The following is a 16868-nucleotide window of genomic DNA, read 5'->3' as shown; positions in this document are numbered from 1 at the left end:
TTCATAGCCATGGTCTCTGAAGCAGAAGAACTCTACTTCATCTGACTCATGTGTCTTGGACATCAATGGGAAATGATGATGATGATGATGATGGTGATGATGATGATGATGATGATGATGATGATGGTGGTGTTGATGATGATGGTGATGATGATGATGGTGGTGTTGATGATGATGGTAATGGTGTTGATGATGATGATGATGGTAATGGTGTTGATGATGATGATGATGGTAATGGTGTTGATGATGATGATGGTGATGATGATGATGATGATGATGATGATGATGGTGGTGTTGATGATGATGGTGATGATGATGATGGTGGTGTTGATGATGATGGTAATGGTGTTGATGATGATGATGATGGTAATGGTGTTGATGATGATGATGATGGTAATGGTGTTGATGATGATGATGGTGATGATGATGGTGATGATGGTGATGATGATGAAGTAATTCCTGTGAAATGCCACATATATGAATTAAATTACGAAACGTTTGGAATCTTATGTTGATGAAATTTAAAATCTCAAATGATAGGGTCACATAAGCGAATTAAATTATTCAACTTGTTTGGTTGATACAATTTTAAATCGCAAATTATACAAAAATGTGGGCAGCTCTTTAGATCAACTAGGGTCACAATAATTCTGAAGGTAAAAACAAAAACTGTGAGCATAGACTAGAAACAATAAAAAACAATCTCTTATGGCCTGACAAAAAGCAAATGTAAAGAATGTCATTGTATATGAGTTGGTATAAAGCAAATATATTTACAAGATGATTGAGTAAGGAATATCATTACAGTGAATGCATAGCATTGTAAAGATGAATACACCCAAAGTTAAATAAAAGTTCAAAACATGTTTTATAGACTAAATAATACTAGTAAATAAATGCAGTACTAAATGATGCAGGCAATTACCTTTTGTAAACACACATGACGTCTTGATACATTACCCCCAAGATTAGTCTAGTGTTTAGTGTCTAAAGAGCTTAACATAGACATTATAATAGAAAAATAGTTTCTCATGTGGATTTCTTTAATTTCTTTAAGGGTTTCTACTTTATATAACAAAAACAAGATCTTTTACCATTAAAAAAATTATTTCTATATGTATTGATTTTTAAAAATGTCTATTAAAAAAATTAAATTGGATAATTTTCATAACAAATCGAGAATAAATAGTAATAAATAATAAGCTTAATTCAACTAGTTATTCCCTAATATCAGACCTTTATCCAAAAGCTTATAGAAGATAAGTCACCTACGTTAGACTTAGTTCATTGTATAAAATTTCAGATCAATTCCACTAAATAAACTATTTCCAACTGATGGAAGAAGGCACAAAATACTTTACAAACTAAATTGTAAATAAATTAATGACATTAATTATTACAGATACAAAAGGTTCATTTTGCACACGATTTTCACATTGCACACGTTAAAATGCATTTTATAAGAAAAAAAAAGAAAATGTTGTTTACTTTGGAAATCCGAATTAAAAACTTTATGGGTCTGTACCATAGTTTTTTATTACCAGTGATATGCCACATTGTAAAATAATTGGGCTGTCTGACTCAGGTGTAAAATTTAAAACAAAATGAGTTACATGAGTATAAGTTGTTCAGTAGTGTCACGGTAAATGTAAAAGCAAGAAACTAAGAATGGATTGCCGTGACCCCACTAAAAAACTGAAGTGAAAGACAAAATACCCTACTACAATTTTTTATGAGCATCTTCAAACATATTTTTTTTCTGCTGGATAGTAATGGTCAGAAGTTAGAAGTGGTGACCAGGGTAGTAATGGTCAGAAGTGGTGACCAGGGTAGTAATGGTCAGAAGTGGTGACCAGGTAGTAATGGTCAGAAGTTAGAAGTGGTGACCAGGGTAGTAATGGTCAGAAGTGGTGACCAGGGTAGTAATGGTCAGAAGTGGTGACCAGGGTAGTAATGGTCAGAAGTGGTGACCAGGTAGTAATGGTCAGAAGTGGTGACCAGGGTAGTAATGGTCAGAAGTGGTGACCAGGGAGTAATGGTCAGAAGTGGTGACCAGGATAGTGATGGTCAGAAGTGGTGACCAGGGTAGTGATGGTCAGAAGTGGTGACCAGGGTAGTGATGGTCAGAAGTGGTGACCAGGATAGTGATGGTCAGAAGTGGTGACCGGGGTAGTAATGGTCAGAAGTGGTGACCAGGGTAGTAATGGTCAGAAGTGGTGACCAGGGTAGTGATGGTCAGAAGTGGTGACCAGGGTAGTAATGGTCAGAAGTGGTGACCAGGGTAGTAATGGTCAGAAGTGGTGACCAAGGTTGTAATGGTCAGAAGTGGTGACCAGGGAGTAATGATCAGAAGTGGTGACCAGGGTAGTAATGGTCAGAAGTGGTGACCAGGGTAGTAATGGTCAGAAGTGGTGACCAGGGTAGTAATGGTCAGAAGTGGTGAACAGGGTAGTAATGGTCAGACAACCTGTCAAAGTGGTGACCAGAAAAATGCACAAAGGAAAACTACGCAATAAAAAACTGCACACAAATTGGCAAAGAATGACTTCATGTACATTGTTTCATAATAAAACATTTATATACCAAATATGACAAAAATTAAGTGTATAAGTATAGCTTGTTGGTATTTGCACATTTTTCTGTTTGCCCAGTTTTGCAGTTTTCTGGGAACCATCATAAGTAAATCTCTAGCAATGGTCACCCAACCTGTCATAAGTAGTTCTAACTGGTTGGTTGGTTGGACTAGATGGTGGGAATTGTGTCATGGGGTTGGTGCTTACAACTGGTTGCTTGATAAATGGGTTAATTATGGTTGATTGATAAATGGGTTGTTTTTCTGAAAAGTTGTATCTTCATGAAGTGGCTTCTCTGATGTAACTTCATCCAGTGGCTGTTCCTCTGTTGTATCTTCATGAAGTGGCTGTTTCTCTGTTGTAACTTCATGAAGTGGCTGTTTCTCTGTTGTAACTTCATGAAGTGGCTGATTCTCTGTTGTAACTTCATGAAGTGGCTGTTTCTCTGTTGTAACTTCATGAAGTGGCTGTTTCTCTGATGTAACTTCATCCAGTGGCTGTTCCTCTGTTGTAACTTCATGAAGTGGCTGTTTCTCTGTTGTAACTTCATGAAGTGGCTGTTTCTCTGTTGTAACTTCATGAAGTGGCTGTTTCTCTGTTGTAACTTAGTGGCTGATTCTCTGTTGTAATTTAAAGAAAAGTGTGAACATTTAAATGTCAGAATGCAAGAGTTTGTTCAGAGGACAGAAGTAATTAGGTCTGAGTAATAATTTCAATTTTAGAATCATAAACAAACAGGCAAACTAAATAGAAGTAACTAGATTTGAGTTATACTTTCAACTTTAGAATCATAAACAAACTACTAACTAGAGTTTTTGTCCACATATGGTACACGGGTCAAACCGTGACAACCATACATATCCACGTTGTCTTCACCAGTGTTGTCTGTTTCAGGGGCGTTACTAGGTGACGAGTGGTCTTCACCAGTGGTGTCTGTTTCAGGGGCGTTGCTAGTTAAAGAGACATCCAGACCAGTGGTATCTGTTTCAGGGGTGTCGCTAGTTGAAGAGACATCCACACGAGTGGTGTCAGTTTCAGGGGTGTCTGTTTCAGGGGTGTCTGTAGATGACAAGGAATCCACACCTGTGGTGTCTGTTTCAGGAGTAGAAGGAGACTCACTGGTGTTACCACTTGTGTGGAGGTTTTGAATACCTTCGGATCCGAACCCACTGTCTCCTACACACCTGAATGCTTTGGTAGCATTCAATTGACGCAAACTTGTATTTCCATTTCTGGTCAATTTGAAGTGTTTGGTCAAAAAACTTGTACTGTCAACAAAGTTCACCTGGTTTGTTTCCTCTGCAGGAATGCTACAGATAGCTTCTGGGTCCTAGTGGAAATTCCAGAAGAAGCATTAAGATAATGAATAAAAAACTTTTATCAGTTTTATGAAGTACAATATTTTAGCCAAAGCGGCAGCACACAATATTTTAAGGCAACAATGTGATAAAAATAGACTACGTTACTTGATAAAATTATCAAATGCTTATCAAAATGTCGAACTTATTGAAAGATGTGTGCTTTTGATGGTAAAATACTGCTTCTCTTGTGACTGCATTAAACTGTTTAGTGACATATCTGTATGTTAACCTTCACTTAAGCCTACTGGTGGGTGTGATTCACCCATTTTGAATTTCAGTGTCTGCCCTAGGTATAGCCTACTATTTGGCCATGAGTGTTGGGCCTTGGTATATGCCTCATCTACCCAGAACTGTATGGGCACAAAAAGAACACAATGACATAGGACATATATCGTGGGGCAGTTAAAATTAGTACCCCTAGTACCTACATCAAAGATGGAAAACACCAAGTGACAAAAACAACAATAAATTAAACTTAGACACATTTCACCTTCAGCATGGCACTGATAAAAGATCTATTAAGGAAAGGAATGCTATTCTAGTTGTTTTGGACTTCTACCATCTGAACTGTCAGAAACATTTAGGCCATTGAAGGACGGTGGTCATAATATCACAATATTGACACTTTGCTACCAGGATTACCATCACCATTGGTGAACGACATGCCACATTCTGTGTTAGGTGCTTTTTTGTACAATACCAAACCAGACAGGTATGGTATCAAGATGAAGAAACATCTGACATTGGCCTTTCAAAACAATATGCTGAACAATGACAGAGCTATTTGGATGCTTCTGCCATCTTTAAAGATTTTTGTGGTTAAAGTACAAACAGATGAGAGAGCTGGCAGAATACATGGCATATTATCACAGCAAAGATAAGGATTACATGGCAGATTATCACAGCAAAGAAAAAGAAGAGGTCAAAGCTTTCAAATGCAAGTTATTTCCAGTAAAAACATGCGTAACTGTAGAACATTGAACACCACATACAAACAATTTGAAAAAACAGAACAGATGTATGCCCTCATCCACATAAAGCCAGTTCCGCAAAAAAGGCTCTGTGTTTCCATCCTCCCCATCCCTCACATAACTCACCCTAACTAAAGTGAATAAAAGCCCCTCCACTAGATAAGGGAAGTCATTAATGGACTACCCTTAAGCATACCAGTGATTATGATGTATTTGTGGAAGTGTTCTAAAACTACCATAACAGACACATTTTGCAATGCTTGTCTATATTCAGCTGTAGCTTAGTGTATACTGTTTCCATTTTTCCTCAACAAAAATATTTATTAGTGGATTCTACCCTTGACACACACCAAGGCTTGTAAGTACAGTGAGGGTTAGTAAAAGATTTCTCTTAAGAACGAGTGATCCATCGTGCAGATGAAGTAGAGTTCATGTTTCTTGACCTCAACATAAAGGGATGAAGGCACTCTGCCCAGCCACTTTTACTTTCCCCAATGTAAGTCTGGTACCAGTCAAAGCTGAATGGACACAGGGACATAATATAATCATGTCTCTGAACTGTGATCCAAACTCACGACCTTTATCTAGCAGCCATACGCTCTACCATTTAACCACACGTACACTCAAGGGTTAATATGGCTGAATTTAATGAAATATTTCAGCACCATATCTGTATGAACCACATTATAATGAGTGTATGTGATTGAACAGCATCATTGTTGTAAGTAATGATTTACCATATGTGAATCGCCCAGTATTGGTATAGATGAGTCGTGTATACTCTGGAAATGCTGTTTTCGTTTCTTGCATTTGTAGAAAACGAAGCTGAAATAAAAAAAATAGAAACTGTATCTAAGTATCCAATAGTGAAATTCAGAAAATGTTAAATATCCTAAGGTTTCTGTTCAAGAATCTTTAGAGAATTAAAATAATTGTAACATTTGTTAATGTTACTACTATATTGTCTCGAGTCATATTTATTTACTAGTGCTCCTGTTTCATGTTTAATGTGGTTTAATTAGTCCTTGCTAGTTTAATTAGTCCTTTCTACAGTAAGTTAATTAGTAGGCCTACTTTCTACACTACAGATCACCAGATGGAAAGAACAATGTGACCCTTGACCTACACACACTAGACAGTTTTTAGACCCACAGTACATACACTATCATTGGCATTTATTCTGTGGACATAGAGCCTATTTATCTTCATGTCCTGTGGTCACTTATCTTTATTATCTTCATGTCCTGTGGTCACTTATCTTTATTATCTTCATACCCTGTGGTCATTGGATATGAACATACAACCTTCATACACTAAAGTTATTGATAGTTAACAGCCTGGTGATAAATGGCCTTTTAAAAATTTCAATACCTGTGGTTGCTTGCCTTTCAAATGCCCTACTGTGGCTGCTGTTGGACTCTCAGAGCACAAATATTATGACACATAAATTATGTATTACTGTTATTACTTACCTGGAATCGACCATGTCAGTTTTAAAACTATAGTTTTTTAAACATTTTATTGACTTACATGAATAGTCCCAGAAATATTGCAACTAGACCAATTGACAGCAAAATGGGCAAGAAATGCTCTGAGGTACTGTCTGACCCAAATCTTGGTGCAACTGAAAAACATCACAATCAACATCAAGCTATGATCAGACTTTTTTGTAAACATAAAACAAGAATTATGGAAAAGCTTTAAATAGTTTTATCACTTTTATAAATAACGCCTTTCAATATTCTAGTTTTATCACTTTTATAAAAAAACGCTTTTCAATATTCCAAAACTAAATCAACAAAAGAAAAGCAATTTTTCAGTAAAGTTGCCAGAGATAATGTACCTGCAAAAACCGATGGGTCGGAGATGAAATAACCATCAGATCTGTAGGATTTCACAGAAACAAATTTGGCGTCAGGAGGCAACCTCAGTTCATTGGCGTTAAAAATGTTGTTTTTCACTCTGCTGACCATCACCACTGAAGTTTACAAAGTTATACATGTATCAGATACTTCTATAATTATAATAAAGAGATACGTATATAGCAATAATATATTTATAGTTATCAGATTTTTGCTAAAGCTACAAATAACATTATTTGTTTTGCTTAATTTCATCAAATTGTACTTTTTTAAATCAAACACTCATCACAACTCTAGTCAAAGTTACATCAAGGTATTTACAGACATAGAAAAGTAGCTAAAATGAGACATATGGCTGCTACCAATACTACAATCAGTAAACCAATATGCCCTTTAAGATGGTAGAAGAAGTAGAGTTTAGCTGCTTCTCTGGACAATACATGAAGCGATTATATGACCTTGGATAAGCCTAGCCGGGGGGGGGGGGGGGGGGGGGGGGGGGGGTGGATGAAGATGGCAAAGAAGGCATGAACATCAGAGAATGGACTGGAATGTCCAGTGCAGAATTATTTAAAGCAGCTGAAAACTGGGATAAAATGAAAAAAATGAAACAATCAGCTGTTGTGCACAAAAGACCTCCTGTCCCTCCATCACAGGGTTCTGTGATAGGCATTTGACAGACTTTATAAACATCCACGAATAAAATACTTTATAAACTTGCACAAAATATTATTTAAAGACCTATGAATTCAAATATAGAATGCTTTTACATGAGTAACAAGACCTTCCCTTATAATATAAACTCTGCTTTGTAATAAGAATTCCTGTTACAACTATACATAATGAGCCTAGACATCACTCTAGACTTTCTATTTAGATGTGAACTAAAATTTTCAATGAGACTTACTGTTATTTTTGCAATCTTCATCAGCGCATGAGTACAGTTCAAAATAACTGACCAGGAATTGTTTGGGAGTCTCCTGGTCACATTCCTGCTTGAACCTCACCAGGATGTTGTCAGGTTGGCTTGTGATCACTGCGGACTCCGCTGGTGTAATGGATTTAAAAATAATGTAAGCTACGTGTGTAGGTAACAAAGGTGAAGATAGAGGACATGTTGAGGAAATCAGTTACATGAATTATTTAGACAAGGCATAACATGGTGCCCACAAGGTATAACATGGTGCCCACAAGGTATAACATGGTGCCCACAAGGTATAACATGGTGCCCACAAGGTATAACATGGTGCCCACAAGGTATAACATGGTGCCCACAAGATATAACATGGTGCCCACAAGGTATAACATGGTGTCCACAAGGCATAACATGGTGCCCACAAGGTATAACATGGTGCCCATAAGGTATAACATGGTGCCCATAAGGTATAACATGGTGCCCATAAGGTATAACATGGTGCCCACAAGGTGTAACATGGTGCCCACAAGGTATAACATGGTGCCCACAAGGTATAACATGGTGCCCACAAGGCATAACATGGTGTCCACAAGGTTCAAGAAAAAGAGGGAGACAAAGACACCTAGCATGGTAAATTTTATAAAAAGACATGAAAATTACAGATTGACAAAAAATGGAAAAAATAGAAAGGACAAAAATGCATGATTTGATAAGTAAATGACCTTTTTTCCACTGGGTTTTGTTAATGACAAAGCAGACGATGTATGTGATAAATAACATTGATCTTCAGCTCTGGACTAGGACCAATCATGGTGAAGTTAAATTAAAGGACTAAATACAAAGTTGAAAAGTTTAGATTAAAGAACTAAATACAAAGTTGAAAAGTTTAAGCAGTCAGTAAATAGTTTTAAGAGAGAAAAAGTTAAACATTGGTGTTGTTTGCTAAAGGTAGAGCGCTAGACAGCTAACCCAAAAGTCTTGAATTTGAATCTGGCTTCAAGTCAATAGAATGTCCCAGAGTCTACCCAGCTCTGATGGGTACCTAACTCACATTAGGGAAAGTAAAGACGGCTGGGCATAGTGTTGACCAAACTATCCCTTCATATACAGAGGTCTACTTCCCTTACCCCATAGACTGTCTGGTTTGAAAAGGGAACTATACTTATTTTTTCACTAGACTTGAATTAAAATTACTGGTTTTGGACTATTGTATTAACAATGGAAATCAGTGTTTAACTTACTTATTGAACTATCGTAATAACATTCAGCAGAATGAAACCCCATCCATTTTCCATTTTCTTGAACAGCGATGAAAAACTTCTCATAGACTGGTACCTCAGGAAGAGAGGAAGAATCTGGCAGCGGCTTCGTCAAACTGGAAATTGCATCCACAGAGTGACCACTGCATGAGCCTTGGTCAGTCCACTGACCAGTGAGGCTGACGTAAGCAGTAGCATCTTTGTGGTCAGTTAGGGTCTGGCTCATGTTCCCAAATTCAAAGTATTTCACCTGAGTGGTGTAGCCACAGGTCATCTCGCTTTGTTCTGTAGCAGCACTTAGGGGTAGACCCAGGGGGATCTCCACCCCCACCACACCAGCAGCATCAGCAGCATCAGCAGCATCAGCAGCATCAGGCTCTAACATGACTAGCCGAGGATAATCCTTGGATCAAAAAATTTTATTACATGTATTTTTAGGCAGAAAAAAGGTCAAAAAATGTTACACAGTGATTGTAAAGCATTGGAGTAAATAATGTAAACAGACTACATATAAACAAAGTATAGATAAAGTGTAACAGTAAATAAAAAACCTCTAGTGAAGTACCGTTTATACCAAGTGGGGAGGGGGGATCATTACAGTAATAAATGAGTCTTAAGATGTTCATAAAAACGAGAGAAAACTTATGTAGAATACACTTGTTAACAAACTATGTATGAACTTTCACAAAGATAGTTAAAAAAAACAACCATGTTTTAAAAAGGATATTTCTAAAGAAAAACAAGTTAATAAAAAGTCTAGTGACAATTTAAGCGCAATTTCCTTATGTTATCCATAACAATTTTAAATCGAGATAAATCATATATTCAGCAAATAAATAATGCAACACAAGTAGTTTTAATAATTCAAAACAAAATAGAAAAAATATTTATTAACGAGATTTTAAAAAATTTGCGGACATGTAGGGGGTATTTAGTTGTATGTATGTATTATGTATAATGTAATTTTTAAAAAAATTTTGTGACCAAACGAAAGGATATTTTTGAAAACTTTCTTCGGCAATATTGTTCTAAATTATGGAACGAATCGATTGGTAAATGTTTCAAGTCGCTAAGTGGTCTGGTTGCTGAGATTTGGACCAAAAACTGCATTTTTTCGAGGTTTTTTGGCTTTTCCAGTAAATCCTGGAAGGAATTCTGGGAATTTTTTTGGCCCACAATCATCCTCGGAACTTGCTTAACATATTTGCTTTGGAACTAGTCCTCGATATTGCTTCGTTGAGGAGGAGGTACGACTTAAAGCTGCGGTAAAACTGCGGACACACATCCAGAAATGACGAATTAATAATCGCAATTCCAGTATGGAAATTGCGCTAAAAATATGTATAATTTTTTTTACACCAATAGTTCAGAATAGAATAATCAACCATGTATAACTTTCACAAGGATAGTTCAAGAAGAACAGCCAACTGTATTTTAGCTTTTAAAAGGATATGTGAGAAGACAATAAACCAGTTCTGACCTCGCAAACATCCACATCATTGTAGATTTTATCCCTCTTGCCTTTGCAATGAAGAACAGCAAACTTGTCATACTTTGTTTGACCATCTGTTTTGATGTGTACATTGACTTTTTTATCCAACCTGTATGTAACAACCATTCTGGGTTGGGTAAAATCTGTTGAAGGAAGTTTTGTAGTTGTTGAAAACATTAACTATATTTCTACAGTTAAGTAACAAATATTGTGTCAGCTTTTGAACAGAGGTTTATCTTGCTTAAGTTGTGCAGATTGTGAAGTACTTTGTCATCAAAGCTGGAGAAAGTTATGAAGGTTGGATCTTATTTTTTAAAAGGGTTGTTTCTACATGTGTAGGATGTCTTGGACATATGGGGGTAGTAAATAAATTTAGGGAGAAAAAAATTATATAATCCTAAAATAGTCATGATTTGAGGGTTATGTGTACACAATTTTCAAGGGGGAAAGAAAATGAAAGAAAAAAACAACCTTTGTTTGATGGTATCCAGATGTGGGAGTAGTTTGCTGACCTCCCCACCTCATTCCTCGACCAAATCCTCACCACCATTGCTTGAGGGTTGAGTGGCAGGTGGACAACAGCATTCATGCCGTCAGAGTTCAGCTCTTGCAGTGGAATATTGTTCCTGTCTGAGGTGACCACGACATCGTATGTTAAATTACTGCCCCCTCTTGAATCTGTAGGCAGGGGCTGGTATTAAAAGTTGAGAAAATGTTTTCATTATATTTTCAAATTTTAAGAATTGAAAACATTTTTTTTAAAAAGAAGTTTAGTGCTTGTTGCTTAAAATGTTATACCTTCCACATAAGGACAAGAATTGTTGCATTCTTCTTTACATCATCAACTCGAGAAAAACCAAAATCATCGACACGAGGCGGCAGTGCTGGAGCTGAAGACAGAAGTATAGACCAACATATGAATGGTAAAAATAGATCATGATATCAGCATTGTCATGTAAAAATAAAATAGAAGCCGTCTACTTAATTGAAAAAACCTACCAGTTTTATTTGTAGTGAATGTGATCATTTCAGTTGGACTTTCCCCCCCATCACTGAATCCAGATACACTCACTGTATATTCAGTGAATGCTGTTAAGTTGGTAAACTTCACTGCAAGAAAGTCATGTGATGATTGTGATCGAAAACTTTGTGTTGTTTTCTTTACTTTTGTCTGTAGATCAAATGAAAAAAAAACAAAGTTTTCTACAAGAGAAACACTAAACAAACTGTCTACTGTGAAAGTACAGCAAGGTAAATTATACACTTGATATCCTAAAGATTCTAGTTCAGATTTGTTTCAACTAGATGTGATCAACAAAAATATTTAATATATTTAAAGGGTCTCTGGTTGCAGCCCAGTCAGAATTTTGGGCCCTTAATACTCAGAGGTACAAGACAGAAAAGATATTACCATTTATCTGGCCCTGGAAGCATCTATAAGTATCTTGAAGCAATTTTGAAATTTTGAACATATTTGTATGCTAATTGATTCAATATGAACAAAGTATTTTCTCAACTTACCACCACTAACTGGGGGTAGCCTTGTGTTTTGTTGAGTACAACTTTATAAGTCAGTGGGTGTTTGTCAAAATTCATCCAGTTAATGTAGCGGCGAGTAGTTTCAGGAACTTCAAACATAACAAAGGCTTCCTCTGATGAAATGCTGACTGGCTGGACATTTTGGACAGGTTCTGGTACAACTAATGACAGAAATAAGAGACAGATCATTATTGAATAATTATTAGTCAATGTGTAAAAGAATTTAAGGTTTAACAAAAAATAAAATAAAAACAGTAGCCATCTGAAATTCTTGTAATGGAGAAACAAAAAAATAAAATCACAAAACAGAATTATAAAATCAGTACTTACTGAACTGAATAGGATTGAATGAGTAAACATGTTTGACTGTTTGAATGGGGTTTTCTATGGAGGGTCTAGAAACAGTTAAAGCTACTGAGTAATTTTTGTGAGCCACATTCCTGTTTCTGTTAGCGTGAGCGCTGTTGTTCCACTGACAGATGCTTTCATTCAAGCAGTCCATCTTGCTGGTATACACAGGAGCCAAGCTTAAAATAATGCACAGGTGAGAATACAGCAAAATTATAAGTAATTTAACTCAATTCTAAATTTTACGTTGGAAATAGGGAAAAAAGTCAGTAATTTGACTCCAAAACCTTAAGTCATAAATCAGCAAAACTGGATTTAAAGGCCTAAACTTAATGTTTATACTAAAAGCAGCAACCTATGAGGTTTTACATTTACAACTTTGTAACACAAATTATCATAGTATTATATAAATCAGTAACTGCTTTCATTTCCTGGTATAGCTATCAACTAGTTCAAATGTCACATAAATTTACTTTTAAATGTGTCTTCAGTAATACAACCCCTGACCTCCACCGTCCCCATTCCCGGTTTAAGGCTACGGTGGAAGTGTATTGTGGCAATCAAGTTTTAGTATTGTTTTATATATTTTTTTATTACAAGTTAATCAAATTTTATTATTATTACATTTTTTTTTATATTAAAAGTTGATCAAGGATAAGTATTATTATATATCTTTTTTATTTTATTAAAAAATTAGTAGGAGATCGCAGTCATGAAATAATAAATTATGTGAGAGTATTATTTATATAAGTATCATTAAGTTTAAAAAAGCTATCACATTCCATTAATTTGATTGTGTTGCTTTATCTTTTTCCTGTTAATGTAGTGTATAAAAATAAAAATTCTAGCAAACAATTTTGCTACTGAAGTAGCATACTAGAATAAAGGTTCCAATTGAAATTTTACCATTCTTTAAAAAAAAACTTCCATGCATAACATAGCATATTAAAATTATCAGGCTAATTAATAAACTTTGGGATAATTAGTGCAAAAAAAAGTGAAAATATTATTCTTTTGACTGTTATGACAGAAGAATATTTTTACAGAAAAAATATGGTTATGTTTCTAATAACTTATTTTTGGAGGTAGACAACCCTGGTTATAAAAAAAATGATTTGCAGTCCATAAAATGTCTTACCCTTGTGAAAGACTAATTTGGTATTCATCCAACTCATCAGGAGACCCCCTGAGCATAACAATGTTTATTTCATTGAACTCTGAAGCTTTGAAGATTACTTTTGTAGGCAGGACTGGCTTATCTGCAATTCAAGTGATAAAATATCTCCAAATTAATATTGCTAAAGTATTTATACAGGCCTGCTATGATTTATCATCAATAAATTACACTGAACAACTAACTGGATGGAGGATTTCATTAGCTATAGAGACAATGTGTAATGGTTTGATAGTTTAAAAAAAAAATACCTAAAATTTTGACCTGTAACCTCTGGAATGGATATTTCTGGCCACGCTGTATGCATTTGTAGCGGCCCGAGTACAAAGCTGTTGCGTTGTGGTTGGAATATACAAGCGTGCACTCATCGAGGTTTGTGATGTTCCACAAGAGGTCATCCGTGTGTCCCCCATCTTTAACTAGTTCCAGCTGACTACCAGACGGCAGCTTCTGGCATTTGACCTGGTCCATCAGGCAGCAAAGCTGGAATGGTTTCCCTAATGCGAACATTTGAACATGTTTAGCACGGCTCTGATCACATTGTTCTGTTTGGGATAAAATAAAAAATATCACTAAATAAAAATAATTGAATAACTAAAATGAAAATTAAAATAAAAAATACTACCTATGTCTACATTTTTTTTTCTCTGTGGAGAATTTTTTCATTTTTTACTTTAAATTTGGTGCTTTTTATTTGAACCCACTCCACTGAATCTTGTGTTATTAATTATTTTAATATTTCTCTAAAATCACAAGCAAGGCATAGGCTAGAGACATATTTTTTGTTACCCTAGCCCTGACTATAACCACAACCTTGATCATATTTCTAACTCTACCCCTGACTAAGGCAGCAATACAACGACCCAAAATAGGTATAATAGGCGCAACTTATATTTTTTAGATAGACCAAGCAGGCCTAAAGGCTTCTGCAAGGTAGGTCTTGCTATAGATGTTAACAGTTTAACCACCAATTAACTACAAAAACTGACCAGAGAATCCTGGTGACCTAAATACAAAAACTGACCAGAGAATCCTGGTGACCTAACTACAAAAACTGACCACAGCATCCTGGTGACCTAACTACAAAAACTGACCAGAGAAACCTGGTGACCTAACTACAAAAACTGACCAGAGCATCCTGGTGACCTAACTACAAAAACTGACCACAGCATCCTGGTGACCTAACTACAAAAACTGACCAGAGAAACCTGGTGACCTAACTACAAAAACTGACCACAGCATCCTGGTGACCTAACTACAAAAACTGACCAGAGCATCCTGGTGACCTAACTACAAAAACTGACCACAGCATCCTGGTGACCTAACTACAAAAACTGACCAGAGAAACCTGGTGACCTAACTACAAAAACTGACCACAGCATCCTGGTGACCTAACTACAAAAACTGACCAGAGAAACCTGGTGACCTAACTACAAAAACTGACCAGAGCATCCTGGTGACCTAACTACAAAAACTGACCACAGCATCCTGGTGACCTAACTACAAAAACTGACCACAGCATCCTGGTGACCTAACTACAAAAACTGACCACAGCATCCTGTTGACCTAACTACAAAAACTGACCACAGCATCCTGGTGACCTAACTACAAAAACTGACCAGAGCATCCTGGTGACCTAACTACAAAAACTGACCAGAGCATCCTGTTGACCTAACTACAAAAACTGACCACAGCATCCTGGTGACCTAACTACAAAAACTGACCACAGCATCCTGTTGACCTAACTACAAAAACTGACCACAGCATCCTGGTGACCTAACTACAAAAACTGACCAGAGCATCCTGGTGACCTAACTACAAAAACTGACCAGAGCATCCTGGTGACCTAACTACAAAAACTGACCAGAGCATCCTGTTGACCTAACTACAAAAACTGACCACAGCATCCTGGTAACCAACACTTGTAATAAAAAGTTAAAAGTCCACTTACCCTTCAAACTGATCTCCAATGTGGTAACCCAACTATACTGGAGTAAAAGAAGGAAAACCAGTTTTAGTTGAGTCTTTGTTGGTGGTGCAAGATGAAATTCCATTTCCTGCTAGTGTTATTTACACATAGTAAGTGGTGGTTAGGTCTCACATTTACATGTGTGATTTTTCAATTTGATTGAAAGCCATGTATGGCCTACCATGAACAAGCTGAAAAGTGTATTTAAAAAAAGGGGGATATTAGTAATGGTATAGGTCTATTGTACTGTAAAAAAAATGTTATTTACATAATGGATAGACCTAAATGATACTTAACTTAGCCAAATTTTCAAAACAGGATCAGGAAGAGTTAGAAAAATTTTAAAGTGCCAATTTATAAGCTAATTAAATTAATTACGCCCATATAGTGGGAGAGATGACAATGGTTTACAGGTGACATGTGTTATCTGGTCCCCCCCTAACACGTCTCCCGCCCCCCTCCCCAAACTAAATAGAATTTATATAGAAAAAATACAGAAAAAAGTCTTTAAGAAACACTGTTACTCAATTTCCCCCCCCCCATCCTGGAGAAATGTCTGAAAGAAACTGATTGTGGGAGGATTTGAATTAATTCCAGGGGGTGGGGACAACTCTGTTTAAAGTAGCCCCCCCCCCCCTCCCCCCATATATTTTCTATAAGGTCTATCGGATTATTTTTCTTAATTTTTTAAATTCATTTCGGAGGGGATGTGGACGAGCTTCAGGAGGTGCCTTAAACTCTGGGTAGCTTCATAAATTTAAAAGTAGTAGTAGTAGTGATTGTACTACTATTCATGCAGTGGATGAAAACAAAGCACAGTATAGATCTAGGTAGTCCACAGTCTACTAAGTCAATAATGTCAGCCACAGAAGAATTTAAGATAGGCCTACTTTAAAGAACTATCAACAGTGCTACAATTGTCTTATTGAATACATTTTGTATTAGCCTGGCTTTTAATGTCAGGGAGAGGCGGGATGCATGCTCCTTATGTACTGATGTCACAATTTTTAGTAGGCCTATTGTTAACTAACAACTATCTATTGATTATTGATTACTAGATCTAGATCTACTACTGGATGAGATGTCGAGGTGGGGAGAGGGGGGGGGGGATGTCATATGGGGTAGGTTATTAACAGTGTTTCTTCCAGATTTTTTTCTCTGGGGGGGGGGGGATGGGGGAGGCACTTGATATTTATTTTTTTTGGGGGGGGGGGGGGGGCGGTCAACATTTTCCAGAGGTGGTATGTTTTCTAAATAGATTCTAAATCCTATTGCTTTCGGTCGGTGGGGGGGGGGAGCTGTAGATCTTCTTCAGGCGGACAGCCTCGAAGAGATGTCTGGAAGAAACTCTGGTTATTAAGTTAAATCTAGATCTAGTAGGTCGAATAAGTCAATAGCAATAAT

General features: G+C 36.5%; 1 protein-coding gene across 1 annotated transcript; it reads right to left on the bottom strand.

Annotated features, from left to right (window-relative positions):
- Nucleotides 1-346: 346 nt before the first annotated feature.
- On the bottom strand, nucleotides 347-15641 carry LOC131933450 (uncharacterized; the record flags this gene model as incomplete). The annotated part of the gene is given in 16 exon segments (XM_059290225.1): nucleotides 347-3193; nucleotides 3381-3903; nucleotides 5643-5730; nucleotides 6436-6529; nucleotides 6749-6883; nucleotides 7675-7815; nucleotides 8925-9345; nucleotides 10423-10577; nucleotides 10906-11125; nucleotides 11233-11324; nucleotides 11434-11605; nucleotides 11956-12134; nucleotides 12304-12500; nucleotides 13460-13580; nucleotides 13747-14040; nucleotides 15447-15641. Coding segments are annotated over 16 exon segments (2979 nt in total). The 3' UTR covers nucleotides 347-3149.
- Between the last annotated feature and the right edge of the window lie 1227 nt (nucleotides 15642-16868).

This window comes from Physella acuta, unplaced genomic scaffold (assembly GCF_028476545.2).
Source record: "Physella acuta isolate Inbredline_101_S28 unplaced genomic scaffold, ASM2847654v3 ptg002512l, whole genome shotgun sequence".
NCBI lineage: Eukaryota > Metazoa > Mollusca > Gastropoda > Physidae > Physella > Physella acuta.
The sequence above is the reverse complement of the archived record's forward strand: the minus strand, read 5'-3'. Positions and strand labels throughout refer to the sequence as shown.